This window comes from Aspergillus eucalypticola (genome assembly GCF_003184535.1).
Source record: "Aspergillus eucalypticola CBS 122712 chromosome Unknown BO83scaffold_4, whole genome shotgun sequence".
Taxonomy (NCBI): Eukaryota; Fungi; Ascomycota; class Eurotiomycetes; order Eurotiales; family Aspergillaceae; genus Aspergillus; species Aspergillus eucalypticola.
The window spans coordinates 394,430-406,945 of record NW_020290278.1 but is presented as its reverse complement, the minus strand read 5'-3'; the positions used below and the strand labels follow the sequence as shown (position 1 = coordinate 406,945).

At 49.1% G+C, this 12,516-nt stretch overlaps 4 protein-coding genes across 4 annotated transcripts; 2 read left to right on the top strand and 2 right to left on the bottom strand.

Annotated features, from left to right (window-relative positions):
* The first annotated feature begins 13 nt into the window (after positions 1-13).
* Positions 14-2,597, top strand: BO83DRAFT_434489 (exocyst subunit EXO84). The gene is made up of 3 exons (XM_025535795.1): positions 14-466; positions 542-1,817; positions 1,871-2,597. Exons 1-3 carry the CDS (start codon positions 67-69, stop codon positions 2,268-2,270), a joined length of 2,076 nt encoding a protein of 691 aa, XP_025391521.1. The 5' UTR covers positions 14-66; the 3' UTR covers positions 2,271-2,597.
* Positions 2,598-3,297: 700 nt separating this feature from the next.
* Positions 3,298-5,274, top strand: BO83DRAFT_354106 (acyl-CoA synthetase). Its single transcript, XM_025529086.1, has 4 exons — positions 3,298-3,363; positions 3,442-3,755; positions 3,871-5,006; positions 5,074-5,274. The coding sequence occupies exons 1-4, from the start codon at positions 3,332-3,334 to the stop codon at positions 5,236-5,238; spliced, it is 1,647 nt and encodes a 548-aa protein (XP_025391520.1). The 5' UTR covers positions 3,298-3,331; the 3' UTR covers positions 5,239-5,274.
* A 28-nt stretch (positions 5,275-5,302) lies between these two features.
* BO83DRAFT_385518 (alpha/beta-hydrolase) lies at positions 5,303-6,343 on the bottom strand (the record flags this gene model as incomplete). The annotated part of the gene is made up of 1 exon (XM_025532622.1): positions 5,303-6,343. The coding sequence occupies one exon, from the start codon at positions 6,341-6,343 to the stop codon at positions 5,303-5,305; it is 1,041 nt and encodes a 346-aa protein (XP_025391519.1).
* A 920-nt stretch (positions 6,344-7,263) lies between these two features.
* Positions 7,264-9,119, bottom strand: BO83DRAFT_354102 (allantoate permease family MFS transporter; the record flags this gene model as incomplete). The annotated part of the gene is made up of 7 exons (XM_025529085.1): positions 7,264-7,860; positions 7,929-8,183; positions 8,253-8,312; positions 8,363-8,508; positions 8,584-8,775; positions 8,840-8,884; positions 8,951-9,119. The coding sequence occupies 7 exons, from the start codon at positions 9,117-9,119 to the stop codon at positions 7,264-7,266; spliced, it is 1,464 nt and encodes a 487-aa protein (XP_025391518.1).
* Between the last annotated feature and the right edge of the window lie 3,397 nt (positions 9,120-12,516).

The following is a 12,516-nucleotide window of genomic DNA, read 5'->3' as shown; positions in this document are numbered from 1 at the left end:
CTACATTCCGCCCCTTCCACGAGATTGCAGGCTCAATCTTTTCTTCTCATAGACTCCTTGCCAGTCATGGAGAGCCGTGGCTTGACCCTTCGCAGCAAGTCGCGCCGGCCCCGCCCCCAGATCAGTGCTCCGAAGCCCATATCCGGCCCTTTGCCGACCAGTAACGGCTGTAAGGGTGCCAGTACTCCAGGCCAGAATACCTCCTCTCCCAGCTCGACATCCCTAGACCGGGCCCCTTCGAAGGGCGCGACCTCTGATCTAGTCAAGCGCCGTTATTCCACTCGTTTTAATCAGGTCCCCGACTTCGATGTCAGCGCTCCGCCGGTGCCGGGCCTGCCCAACGCACCAGCCACGTATGGCGGGCTCAGCCCACCCGAAACGAGTCGCAGACCGTCCACAGAGTCTTCTGGTCCCCCCAAGGTGGACTTGAATGCCCTTCGCGATCCCAGCCTCCCAGTTGACAAGTGTGAGTGACGCCCGACATATGTCCCCGCGGACTCCCCAATCCCACGGGTGCTAACGTGGCACCAATCTACGTCAGACGTTGCCAACCTGCTCGCCAATGCCTCGGAAGAGGAAATCGAGGCATACCAGAAGAGTCTTCGGAAGGTCAAAAACCGAACTTCGACCGATCTGCAGCAGAATGTTTACCAGAACCGCACTCAATTCATCAAGATCAGTAAGGAGGCGGAGAAGCTTAAAGGAGAAATGCGGACCCTCCGCACTCTGATGGCGGAGCTTACCACGGCGCTCGGACAGACCACCATCGGCAACACCCCGAATCCCATGTCCCCCGCCGTTGACGAGTACATGCCGAAACGCAATGCCAACCGCAGTTCTGTGGCTAATCTGGAGAGCATGTGGAACGTCCAGCTCCAGACCCTCTGGAAGACGGTGGAAGGCTCTCAGAAGTTCCTACCGGTGGTTCCCGGTCGACACATCGTGATGGAGACGGGACATTGGGTGGAACTGGACTCTGCAACCTGGAAGCCCAGGCGACCAGTTCACATAGTGCTGCTCAACGACCACCTGCTGATCGCTGCGAAGAAGCGCAAGCGGGTGGACCAGAGCAGCCATCGCGGGCCGGTTCCCACTAAGCTGGTCGCGGAAGAGTGCTGGCCCTTACAAGACGTTGATATGATCGACCTTGGTGCCAATCTCTCCGCGGGAGCCGCTCGAGATGAAACCGAAGACCGGGGAATAGCAAATGCGATCAACGTCCGCGTCGGCGGAAAACCGTTTACCTATCGCCATGACAAGCGCGACAGCTCGGCTAAAGGGGAGCTGCTCGCGACCTTCCGGAAGACCGTCGAGGATCTCCGACGTACGCTTCGCTCCGAGACCGAGGCCGCAAGCAAGTCCACCGAGTCATTTGGCTATTTGGGCGTCCGGCGCCCTTCCCATTCCCCCATGCCGGATCAGTACGACGGCGGCGAAAGCACCCGCGACAAGCCGGAGGTGCGTATCGATGTGGACGGAAAGCAACAGAATCTTCGCTGGGTTGACGGGCAGGTGGACGAGCTGGATATTGACATCGCCCTGCAGCGGTTTGAAGAGGCAGTGGCCAACGTCGAGCGGCTTCGCAAGCTCGCCAAGGGCCTGAAGGGCAACGCGATCGCGCAGGACGTGATCAACACGAAGGTCGACGAGCGTGCAGCCACCCTGGCGGAGGTTATCCTGCGAGCGCTCGTGGATACCCACTCGTTTCCTGTATCCACCAAAACCAGAGTCTCCTGGCTCACGCGATTAGGATTCGAAGATCAAGCCCGGGAAGCTTTTTTGAAAACCCGCTCGGAAATCGTCTCCAAACGGATTCGGTATGTCTCCCTGTACCACTCGCTCAGTAGCACGAATAACTAACATTCTGCAGTGCCTGCGTCTTTGAGGGTGACCTTCCCCTATACATTTTTCAGATCTCCTATGTGTACTTCACGTTGATCAAGAACACAATCAGCATCTACCAACAGTGCTTTCCGCCAGTTATGTCCAGCGCCAGCATCCGCTGGGCAAAACACCACCTCGACGGCTTCAACGCCCTGCTCACCCGCCAACTCAGCAGCGTCCAACGCGGCACGACTGTCTGGCAGAAATGCATTGACATTGTACACGAGCAAGCCGATCAGCTGACCGAGGTGGGCGTTGACTTTACCGATCTCGTCGCAAAGGACTTGGAGACAGGCGAGGAGTTCACCGAACGACCGCAGATGACACGGTCTGAGTCCCTTATTTCCGGATTAGCGGACACTGCAGCGGCAGCTGCAATTATCTAAGTGACGCGTGTATATTGGTTTACTTTTCTGTTCATTACCACTAGCCTCAGGAGGCTACATTTGATGATGTGTGTTCTGCGTTGACTGTTTGTGCACTTTCTTATGCTCAGTCTGTTTGACATGGACCCCACGCAAGTGCTCCAGAATGGCTCTATGTTCGTGTCTTCTATTCTGTATTCTCTAGATGTTATATCCATACCCATGAACGCCGAGCTTAGTCGTGTATATGGCGCTATACCATCGTTCAACGGATCCGTGTATACCCGCACAAATTTCACCTCTTTTGAATGGAAAAACTTGCAATCGACAAGACTGAGAAAGCACTACAAGCAGAGATATGCAGATGCTTGTCCTTTAGAGCTACCTGGATGTTACTGAAGCGGGGAAAGAGACTAAGATCTCCGAAGTCGGCATCGAGCCAATTCCGGGCACGTGTGATCACGTGAAGATAGACTGCTCATTGATGTCTCCCTCGAACGTCGAGCTGGCAACTGAACTGTTCTCTCCACATTCCTTGTTGGTCGTCAGTGGGTGCTATTAACTAGCATGACTCGCTACTTGTCCGAAAACAGTGTGGCTAGTATGCTGGCAGCCTTCTCACAGCGCATGACTAGACCATGATCTGACGTCAGATACCTGAGACGATAGTTCTACACGATGGTATCTTCATTACTTGTCATCAGAAACAACTATTTCATCAAATACTACGGAATGAATGTTTCCTCTCACCAGCAACTGAACGCACAGCTGATAGCAGTTGCTTTCAACAACATGAAGTGGGCATGGCTTGGACGCAGTTCCACCTCGGCCCCAAATCTAGAAGCCGAGCGGCGGGACCCAACAGTTTCGGCTACAAAATCCGCGTGAAACTCCGAACGATAAGCAGCGGACGAAGATTATTGCGTGCAGACTCAACAGCCAAGTGGGTTCATCCCCTCCATTGGCTCCCTTCTGGGGCTCCTTGCTTCTTTTTTTCGTCTGTCGCTTTTTTATCCGATCTAATCTTTCTTCCTCCCTTCAATCAGTATAATCTCTCCCCCGCGCGACATCAATCAATCAACATGGGACTCACTAATGGTCAATCTATACAAGGGTGAGTATCGCTCCCGAACCTTTATCCGCGGCTACTTGTAACCCTAAGTATCGCTCACACCCAACGCGGTTCGCGCAGGCAGGATGCGGAACACCAGGCCCTTCCATTGACGGCCCTTCCCTCTCTGCCCTTGTTCGTGCAGGCGAATGCCTTTGCGCAGGACACTCCCGACAAGATTGCTGTCGTGGACGCCACCAAAGGGCAGGAATTCACCTATGGACAACTGCTAGCCGATGCAGTCGCCCTGAAGAAGGTCATCCTGGAAGAGCTAGGCCTCACTGAAGTTGGAAACCTGGAAGAGCGCCGCATCGCCTTCCTGACGCCCAACGGCTACGACTACGTGGTTACGCAATGGGCCGTCTGGGCCGCGGGGGGTGTCACCGTCCCTCTCTGTATGTCCACACCAACCCTACATTATATCACAAGCCCCAGGGAACCCAAACCCAGCCATTGCGCCTCACTAAACACCCTTCACCAACAACAAACACTAACCTGACCAAACCCAAGGCACCACCCACCCCGTCAAAGAGCTCCTCTACACAATCGGAGACTCCGACCCTTCCCTGATCTTCCTGCACCCAACATTCGCGCACTTCGAGAACCCCCTGAAGGAAAGCATCAGCAAAGCCATCCCCTTCAAACCCCTCACTCCCCACCAGCAAACCACCACCGCAATCACCCTCCCAATCATCAGCCCAATCTCATTCCTGAACCACCGCGCCCTGATGATCTACACCTCCGGCACAACCAGCAACCCAAAGGGCTGCGTAACCACACACAAGAACATCACTTTCCAAGCGCAATGCCTGATCGAAGCGTGGAAATACAACCCCAGTGACCGACTCATCCACGTGCTCCCCCTTCACCACATCCACGGCATCATCAACGGCCTCACAGCCAGTCTCCTCAGCGGCGTCACCGTCGAAATGCACCCGAAATTCGACCCCGCCACGATCTGGACCCGCTGGCGCGAAGGCGGCTCCACCATGTTCATGGCCGTGCCCACCATCTACTCCCGCCTCATCGACTACTTCGAAACCCACCTGCGAGGGACCGAGCACGAAGCCGCCGCCCGCGCCGGCGCCCAGTCCCTCCGTCTTATGGTCAGCGGGTCCGCGGCGCTGCCGACTCCGGTGAAAAGCAAGTTTGCCGCTATCACGGGACAGGTTCTTCTTGAGCGGTTTGGAATGACCGAGATCGGCATGGCGATTAGCTGTGGCTTGGAGACGGAGAAGCGCATTGACGGGAGCGTGGGGTGGCCGTTGCCGGGTGTGCAGGTGCGGTTGACGGATAAGGAGAGTGGGAAGGTGGTTGATGCGGTGGATGAGGATGGGATGATTGAGATTAAGGGTGATAATGTCTTCATTGAGTATTGGCGTAAGCCGGAGGCTACGAAGAAGGAGTTTACTGAGGATGGATGGTTCAAGACTGGGGATGTGGCGAGACGGGATGCGCAGGGCGCGTACTTCATTCAGGGTCGTGCGTCTGTTGACTTGATTAAGTCAGGGGGGTATAAGATCTCGGCGTTGGAGGTGGAGAGGAAGATGCTGGGACTGGATGCTATCCAGGAGGTGGCGGTTGTGGGGTTGGCGGATGAGGAATGGGGACAGCGTGTGGCTGCCGTGGTTAAGCAGCGGCCTGGGGTAAGTTTATCTTGTTTGATATTTCGACTGTTACGGGTTGAGAGAGTGCATGCTGATATGGATATAGACGGAACCCCTGGAACTGGCGAGTCTGCGTGCGCAGCTCAAGCAGGAGATGGCGCCTTACAAGGTGCCGACGGTATTGAAGTTGGTGGAAGCGATTGAACGTAACGCCATGGGCAAAGTGAACAAGAAGACGCTGGTGCAGAAATATTGGCCGGAGCTGGCCTAGCCTAACCTAGAGATAATTATAATACCACATAGAGTCCACTAACAACTGAACGAATGCGTGAATGTCACGGGTGGATCTCTCTTCTTAAAAACCGCGCCGCCGTCTCATACGCTGTGTTCTTCTGTGCCAATCCATTCGCATCAAGTTTCCTATACTTATCCCAAGCATGACCTACGCCAAGCATCTCCATATAAAACACTGTCGGCAATGATGTCGGATCCCGACGCCTAGCATATATCAACCCATTTGCCAACGTCTGAGTGTCCGCGGTCCACGGATCCCCTTCAGCTGTAATGAAAAGTAACCTTCGCGGAAATCTAGTCTCATCCTGCTGGCGAATAGGCGAAAGCTTCGGATCGTCCACGATGTTAGGACGGTTTCCACGCAAATAAGACTGGAGAGTCGACTCCATCACCCATGGCGGCATCACCCCACCCGTCCCCCTTCTCATTTTCTTCCTTATTATCGGATCCATAAGCCGAATCTTGCGCTTCTCTGAGTACGACAAATCCGTGACCGGATAAAACACAACCGCGGTTTCAAAAGTGTCACGGGGGGAACTAATAGCCATAGCCAGGGCCAGATTCCCCCCAGCACCGAATCCACAGATAGCCAAGTGATTGAGATCGTACTCGTCACCACGGCGCCTGAGATATTGCAATACGTCCTGAATGTCCTCGAGCGCCGCAGGATATGGGTACTCCGGGGCGATACGGTAGTCAATGTCGAGGACTATGAAGGGGCTATTTTCACGTGCAACAAGGTGAAGGAATTCATCGTCGATGCCATGAGATTTAACGCAGAAGTTCCTGCCGCTGAGATGGATGATGACTGGAGCTGCAGCGTTGGTGTCCATTCCACAGTACCAATTGACGCGTATTATGCGTCCAGTTTGTCGCGACTCAACTTCTATGGTCCCCTTGGCATGGGCTGGTCCGCCTTCTGGCATGGGGTAGTGCCTTTCGACCAACATGCGGTGTTGGCGAATGCGGAGGTCAGTCCATCTCCACCAGCTAAGCCGATTTGGGGTGGTTTGACTCTGGGTGGTCTGGCCCTGGGTGAGCTGGTTTCGGGCGTTCGGGTTCTGGGGGGCCTGGTTTGCCATGATAAGAGTGATGATGATGATATAAGATATAACAAGTTGTAGCGAATGAACAAGTACGATAAGATGATGGAATCAAGAGAAAGGAATGTTGCGGATGAGAGTAGCAAGAATAGAGAAAGCATCGTTCACTTTATAGTCAGGAGATGATGTCTCTTTAACATGAGAGGAAGGAACTGAGAAGAAGAAGGAAGTCGTGGCTGAAGATGTCTCTTTTGGGAAGTCCTGTTGGCCTTGGGGACAGGATTGCCGAATTAGGAAATTCGTAATATATTCATCCATCCATCTCTCTTTCCTCATATATCCTTCCTCTCTCTCTCGCACACACACACACAAACACTCGCACGTACATACAGGCATTTACACTCACTGTTTCTATCTCGTTCATTCAGTTTGACTACCATGATGCGCTGTACCCCTCACCACCCGGGTCCTACTTGCATGAAGGAATGATACTATTACAGTTTATTTCGTTTGTCGAGGCTGGGGTCGAATCATGCCTCGAAGCGCACTCCCTACACGGATTGATGATCTGTACGACCTACTATCTATCATCTTTCAAGGCTTTGATCTTCTTCCATGTTCTTACTCCATTGCCTTGTCTCTTTACGACCGCACCAGACGAACATATAATTCAACGCTCGACATTACAATCTCATATCCTATTCTTCCAATACCATCATGTCAGAGATGAAAGAAGTCGCAATGATGTATCTCAAGTATGAGCAAGGGGGTTTGGAAGAAGAGGAATTGTATGGAGCAACATTGGGTAATGCAGCAATGTGCGTGGAAAACATGGATGAAAGAGGCGATGACAAGGCAACCTCCAATAGTTATACTGTACCAAATTTCTATTGAACGTACCTGAGAGTCATACCATTATTCTAGCCCTTATACCTCCAAATAACTAGACAGTACCCAGACTACGTCTGAAAAATCCACCTCGGATCCCTATCCCCCAAAAAGTCCCCCTCAGCATCTCCCACATCCCCCATCAACGCCTCCATCCCCTCCCTCTCCCTCACCTCCGCCTTAACCCTATTCTCCCTCCTCAACACCTCCCACAACACCCCCACAACCACCAGGTTCGCCACCAAATACCCCAACGCAAACCCATGACCCAGAAAATACCTCGGACTCGTCTCCGTCCGATACAACTGCGTCCCCAAGACAGCGCCCAAATTCCCAATTGAAATCTGCATCGCATTCGCAATACACCTCTTCGTCTGACCGGAGACATTATTCGCCGGCCACGATAACACGATCGCCACGGCGGGGTAAATCCCCGCTGCAGCGAAGAACGTCCCCAGGTAGGAGACCCCTGGTCTGTGATCAGTTAGTAGAAGGATATAGCCTATGCATGCTAGTGCCGTAGAACCCAGAATGAAGGGCGCGCGGCGGTGCGTGCGCTCCGATAGAATGGCGACGGTTATGGTGAGGACGAAGGCAACGGCGTAGGGCGGGACGGTGAGGAGTTGGGCTTGCGCGGATGTGTAGCCTAGGGCGGAGATGATTGTTGGCTAAAATTTTCATATAGATGTGATTGTTAGTGAGTGCTATGTGTTCCTTGGAAGGGAAAGTAGCTCACCATGAATAAAGATAGGGTGTAGAGTGGAAGCGACATCGTATGAAAGGCCAGTCCGTATAACCAGACTTTGATATCTTTGAAGGCGTCGAAGACGGCACTCCAGGTGAATTGCTCGTCGCGGGTAGAGTCGTTATCGTTCTTCAGACGGAATTGGATGAATTGGCGCTCTTCGGGGGTTAGGAATTCGGCTGTTGAGGGGTAGTTGTAGACCCAGAAGTAGGCGCCGATGGACATGAGGACTGTTAGGAGGCCTTCCTTTAATTTTCCCTTTCTGTTAGTTGGGGTTTGAGGTAGGGGTGTAGGATGGGATATGGGGAATAGTACCAAGATGAATATCCATCTCCAGCCACTGTATCCGCCTACGCCGTTCATGTGGGCTATTCCCTGTATTTATTCCTTAGCTTGGCTGAAACAGAAAAGGATGGGGTACAAACCCATGCTAGAATCCCTCCAAAAGCACCCGCTAAAGAAGCAGCACTGAAGAATAGAGCTACGCGGTAGTGTTGCTCGTTGCGTTTATACCACATCGACAGGTAGAAGACCACGCCGGGGAAGAGGCCGCTTTCTGCTATGCCGAGGGCTGTTTCATTACTTTCTTAGCATTGTGCATGTTATGATACGGTAGGTTTAGCGGGGAAGGGGGGGATGTGTGTACCAGTTCGTGAAGTAAGATATCCCGCATAGTTCTGCACCACTCCCAGAAGCGTCGCCACAACACCCCAGACTAATGTTAATGAGGGGAGCCAGATCCGGGGTGTGGTTTTCTTCAAGATGATGTTGCAGGGTACTTCGAAGAGGACGTAGCCGATGAAGTAGAGGGTTAGGCCGGTGAGGTATTGGTCTCCTGCTGTTTTTTTGGTTAGGGCTTATTTGTTATGTGATGTGATATGGTAGGGGTGGGTGGTACATACACATGTGGATCTCAGTGGCCATGCCTTCGAGTCGGGCGTTTCCCACTATAGGATTGACATTAGATTTTGGGGACTTTTATCGGGTGCAAAGCAGGGGGAAAGGCGTGTTACCATTGCTGCGATCGAGGAACGATAAGAGATATAGGATAGTTAGTGGTGGGAGGAGACGAAAGTCTAGTTTGCGAAGGAGAGCTTTCTCGTTGATGTTGGTAAGGCTGCTTGTGCTGGGGGAGGCAGCCTTTTCGTCGGCCTCTATTGTCTTTTCGGGTGTGGATGCCATGTTGCTTCATAACAGGGGTATGAGTCCCCGACTTTGATACTGAATTAGGGTTGCACGTCGATGTAACTTCAAATTCGAAGACGAGACGGGACTATATAAGAACTCTGAAGCCGCCTTCCACGTGAGACAGACATCATGGCGGCCGCGTTGAAAGGCATTGTCAGGGTCCAGAAGGGTTAATCCTTGCCCGCTATGGCATATTCGCATCCACGAGCCGATGCGCAATCTGGAGTGGTGATGGCGAGATTGGTGGAGTAATCTGAGGACCTGCGAATTTCCTGTTGCAGTTAGTTTTACCGCTTTCGGCTTAGTCGCCTGATACAATGTACTGTCATCATTGCCCGTTCACCTTCTCCGAGTATATAAGATCCTCTTACCCTCTGGCTCTCCTACTTCATCCACTTTCTTTTTTTTCCTTTAATCCCCCCCCCCCCCCCCCCATATTCTGCACTTATTTACCTGATTGCGGCCCCCTCGTCTCACCTGCTCTGAAGAATGAAAATTCTTGCTGTCTTGTTCACTACCCAACTCCCTTTTCTTTTCTCCTTGTCAGAAATTGCGGTTGTGCCCTTGTTTTCTGTTGTCTCTACTTCCAGAATCCTGGAAAGGCATCCCTTTAGCTCTGACTAGCTGTTCAGGTGAATCAGACTTTCTTCCTTCTGTTTTGCCGCCTTTTGTCTAGTAGTTGTATGTATTATTTTCCTGCCCTTCAGCCTATACTGTTAGAAAATGCGTCGCTTGTTTATACGGGATCTTATTTTGTTTATTAGTTTCTAGAGATATCCTAACTACTATCCGCGCTTCCCTGATTCAAGGACCGAAGAGACTGATGTCTGAACAGGCTGCAAGACTGATTATATATTACAGTTTATACTTGTTCCTCCTACTCTTCACTCTTACACTGTTTTACTTGTTTCCTGCAGTTGTCCATCCCTGCGCCTCTGTCCTCGCCCTAGTTTATGTTGATACCGAGTGTCCTGCTATGCGATTGGATTACTTAGAATACAGATGAAATTGTGTTTCGGAGGACCATGTCCAATGGCATAAATGTTTTATTCATGACTCTGGCCGGCTATCCGGCACTGTCACTGTTACTATTATTAAAAAAATACCTAAACAGACTGCTCTTCAGATATTTTACTTTAAGTCTGCAGCTGGGGAGTCAATATTTCTAAAGATTATTCTATATAACCACATAACAGCTAATCGAAAAGGAAAATTCTTTCTTGAACTTTAACACAACACAAATGGAGTATTAACGATGGGAGAACTGGACGGGAAAGCTGTACAGGGACAAATCCATTTTGCGTATATAGGATAATTGTAACAATCTTGAGGAGGCTCACGCAAGAGGATATGGCCATTTAATATTATTTAACATTATTATCCGAAGCCATGATCAGGTGGATCCCAGTAAATTACTTATTTACTGGATATCTAGTCTTCAGTATGTTCCTTTAGCATAGTACTTTGACAATAACTTATAACAGAGTAAGACAGCTGAATATACACAGTCCGATTAGATCAACTCTTATAATGGGACAACTGGAAGCCTTACGTACAAGAAGTTAAGTACTATGAATATTCCAGAAATGAATGGACTGTCACACTTGTCTGTCTCTTTGATCGAAGCTGTGTTCCCAAGTCATTCACACTTAGGGATAATTTATACAGGAATTATAGACCGGTTATCCCAAACCACCTGCTTGAAGAAGCATTGAATATCTATCTTAAGGGTCAGTAAAAGAAATAGTAAAGTGAAAGTACTAACTCACCTGGAGTTACTGAAGATGCTCAAGATCAGGAGATTAGAAAACAATCACAGACAAAAGACCTTTCCGAGCACCCATTATCTCAAAGACATTTAAGGCAGTGAGCACGAGTTGGAAATTCTAGGAAATATTAAAAGTAGAACGGAATCAATAATCTTTTTATTAATTCACAACTCGTCTATTTAATACTCCATTACTAGAAGCAGATTCCATACTTCTTAATCAGAAAAGTCTCTAATGACTACAGCGACACTATTATATTTAGATTAGCAGGCAAGGATACAGGGTTACTAGCTGATTATTTAGTAATATTTAAAAATCTTTTTGAAAGCGGCGCATCACCCACTATATTTTTAAATTACCAGCATGAAGGCAGTTGGGAGACGAGCCGCTACTATCAACAAATAAGATTTAAGTTACTGGATTAAATTTCTACTAACTGCTTGTGACAGACCCACTGACCACTCCTGGAATGGGATTAGAAAGGGTGGAAATATGGCTTTTAGACTGTCTTGGTTCTACTTATACAGTCAAGTGACCTTACTCATTTATCCTGACTCGATGAGTGGATCTTTTATAGAGGTATATAGAATGCCTGATTATATTTACTAACTGTTGGTACCGTTTAATTTGCTTAGGAATCTTTCAGAAATGCGAGTACTACAAGCAATTTGCGTGCCAGACTTATAAGGAATATGTATTCTACAGAAATAGTGATTCTACTCCTGGATTTGATTATACTATAAAGACATATTCTTTTCAGAAAGGACTTGTCAGATGGGCAAGTACTGCTTATAAGCTTGAAGGAACTAATATCTCTGAAATTCTTCTCTCTGTTCCTGGTCATCTCTAGATGGCTGATGAGGATTCTACTAGCATAATTAATATTCTGTTATCATGTTCTACTTGCTTTTCACTAACTTCGAATATGGGCCCTTACTATTGTTTGCTTCATGAACATATAATGCATTCCAATAGTAATTTTAATTATATAATAACAAACCAGCATCTTCTTGACAAGTTTCTATATTATACTGGAATTCAAGAAATTGCTATACCTTCCATCCATCTACTACATGTAAAGGAGGCTAATTATTATAATAAATCTAGCTCTGGTATACTCCTGCTATTCAGCAGCACCTATTTATTGTTTTACAAGAGTATTTTAATGGCAGGATTCACAGTACTTACAGCAAAGTATCTACTCCGGAGGAGCGGCCTATCTTATTCCAGGCCGCATTTAAATATGGAATATACTTGCTGACAGACTTTGGTGTCAGCTAAGATATTACTTTGGAGCTTGGATAGATATATTCCACGGCGGAGAGTGGCTTTTGACTTATACGGGCTGTCAGCTATTATCTGTACCAATCTTATGGCCAGTCCCTTGTCACAAGGGGAGAGAATGTATATTGGCTTATTAAAGAAGCTCTCTGTTTTAGTTCATGAATAATGAATGAGCTTGAGGATACTATTAGTAATATTCTTAATAGATATGTAAGATCTTCTCGCCTGTTTACCGTGAAGTATACAGAAGATTAGGATATATGAGGTTTACTGTGCAAGGAAGAAAAAGAAGTCTTTAAAATATTATATTTTTATCTCCTGTTATACCAAAAGGCCAC

Bases quoted from the DNA above. Each gene is read 5' to 3' on its own strand.
- BO83DRAFT_434489 (XM_025535795.1), top strand. From the start codon at position 67: ATGGAGAGCCGTGGCTTGACCCTTCGCAGCAAGTCGCGCCGGCCCCGC. The intron at 467-541 runs GTGAGTGACGCC...AATCTACGTCAG, and splicing joins CAGCCTCCCAGTTGACAAGT to ACGTTGCCAACCTGCTCGCC. The intron at 1,818-1,870 runs GTATGTCTCCCT...AACATTCTGCAG, and splicing joins ATCGTCTCCAAACGGATTCG to TGCCTGCGTCTTTGAGGGTG.
- BO83DRAFT_354106 (XM_025529086.1), top strand. From the start codon at position 3,332: ATGGGACTCACTAATGGTCAATCTATACAAGG. The intron at 3,364-3,441 runs GTGAGTATCGCT...CGGTTCGCGCAG, and splicing joins AATGGTCAATCTATACAAGG to GCAGGATGCGGAACACCAGG. The intron at 5,007-5,073 runs GTAAGTTTATCT...ATATGGATATAG, and splicing joins TGGTTAAGCAGCGGCCTGGG to ACGGAACCCCTGGAACTGGC.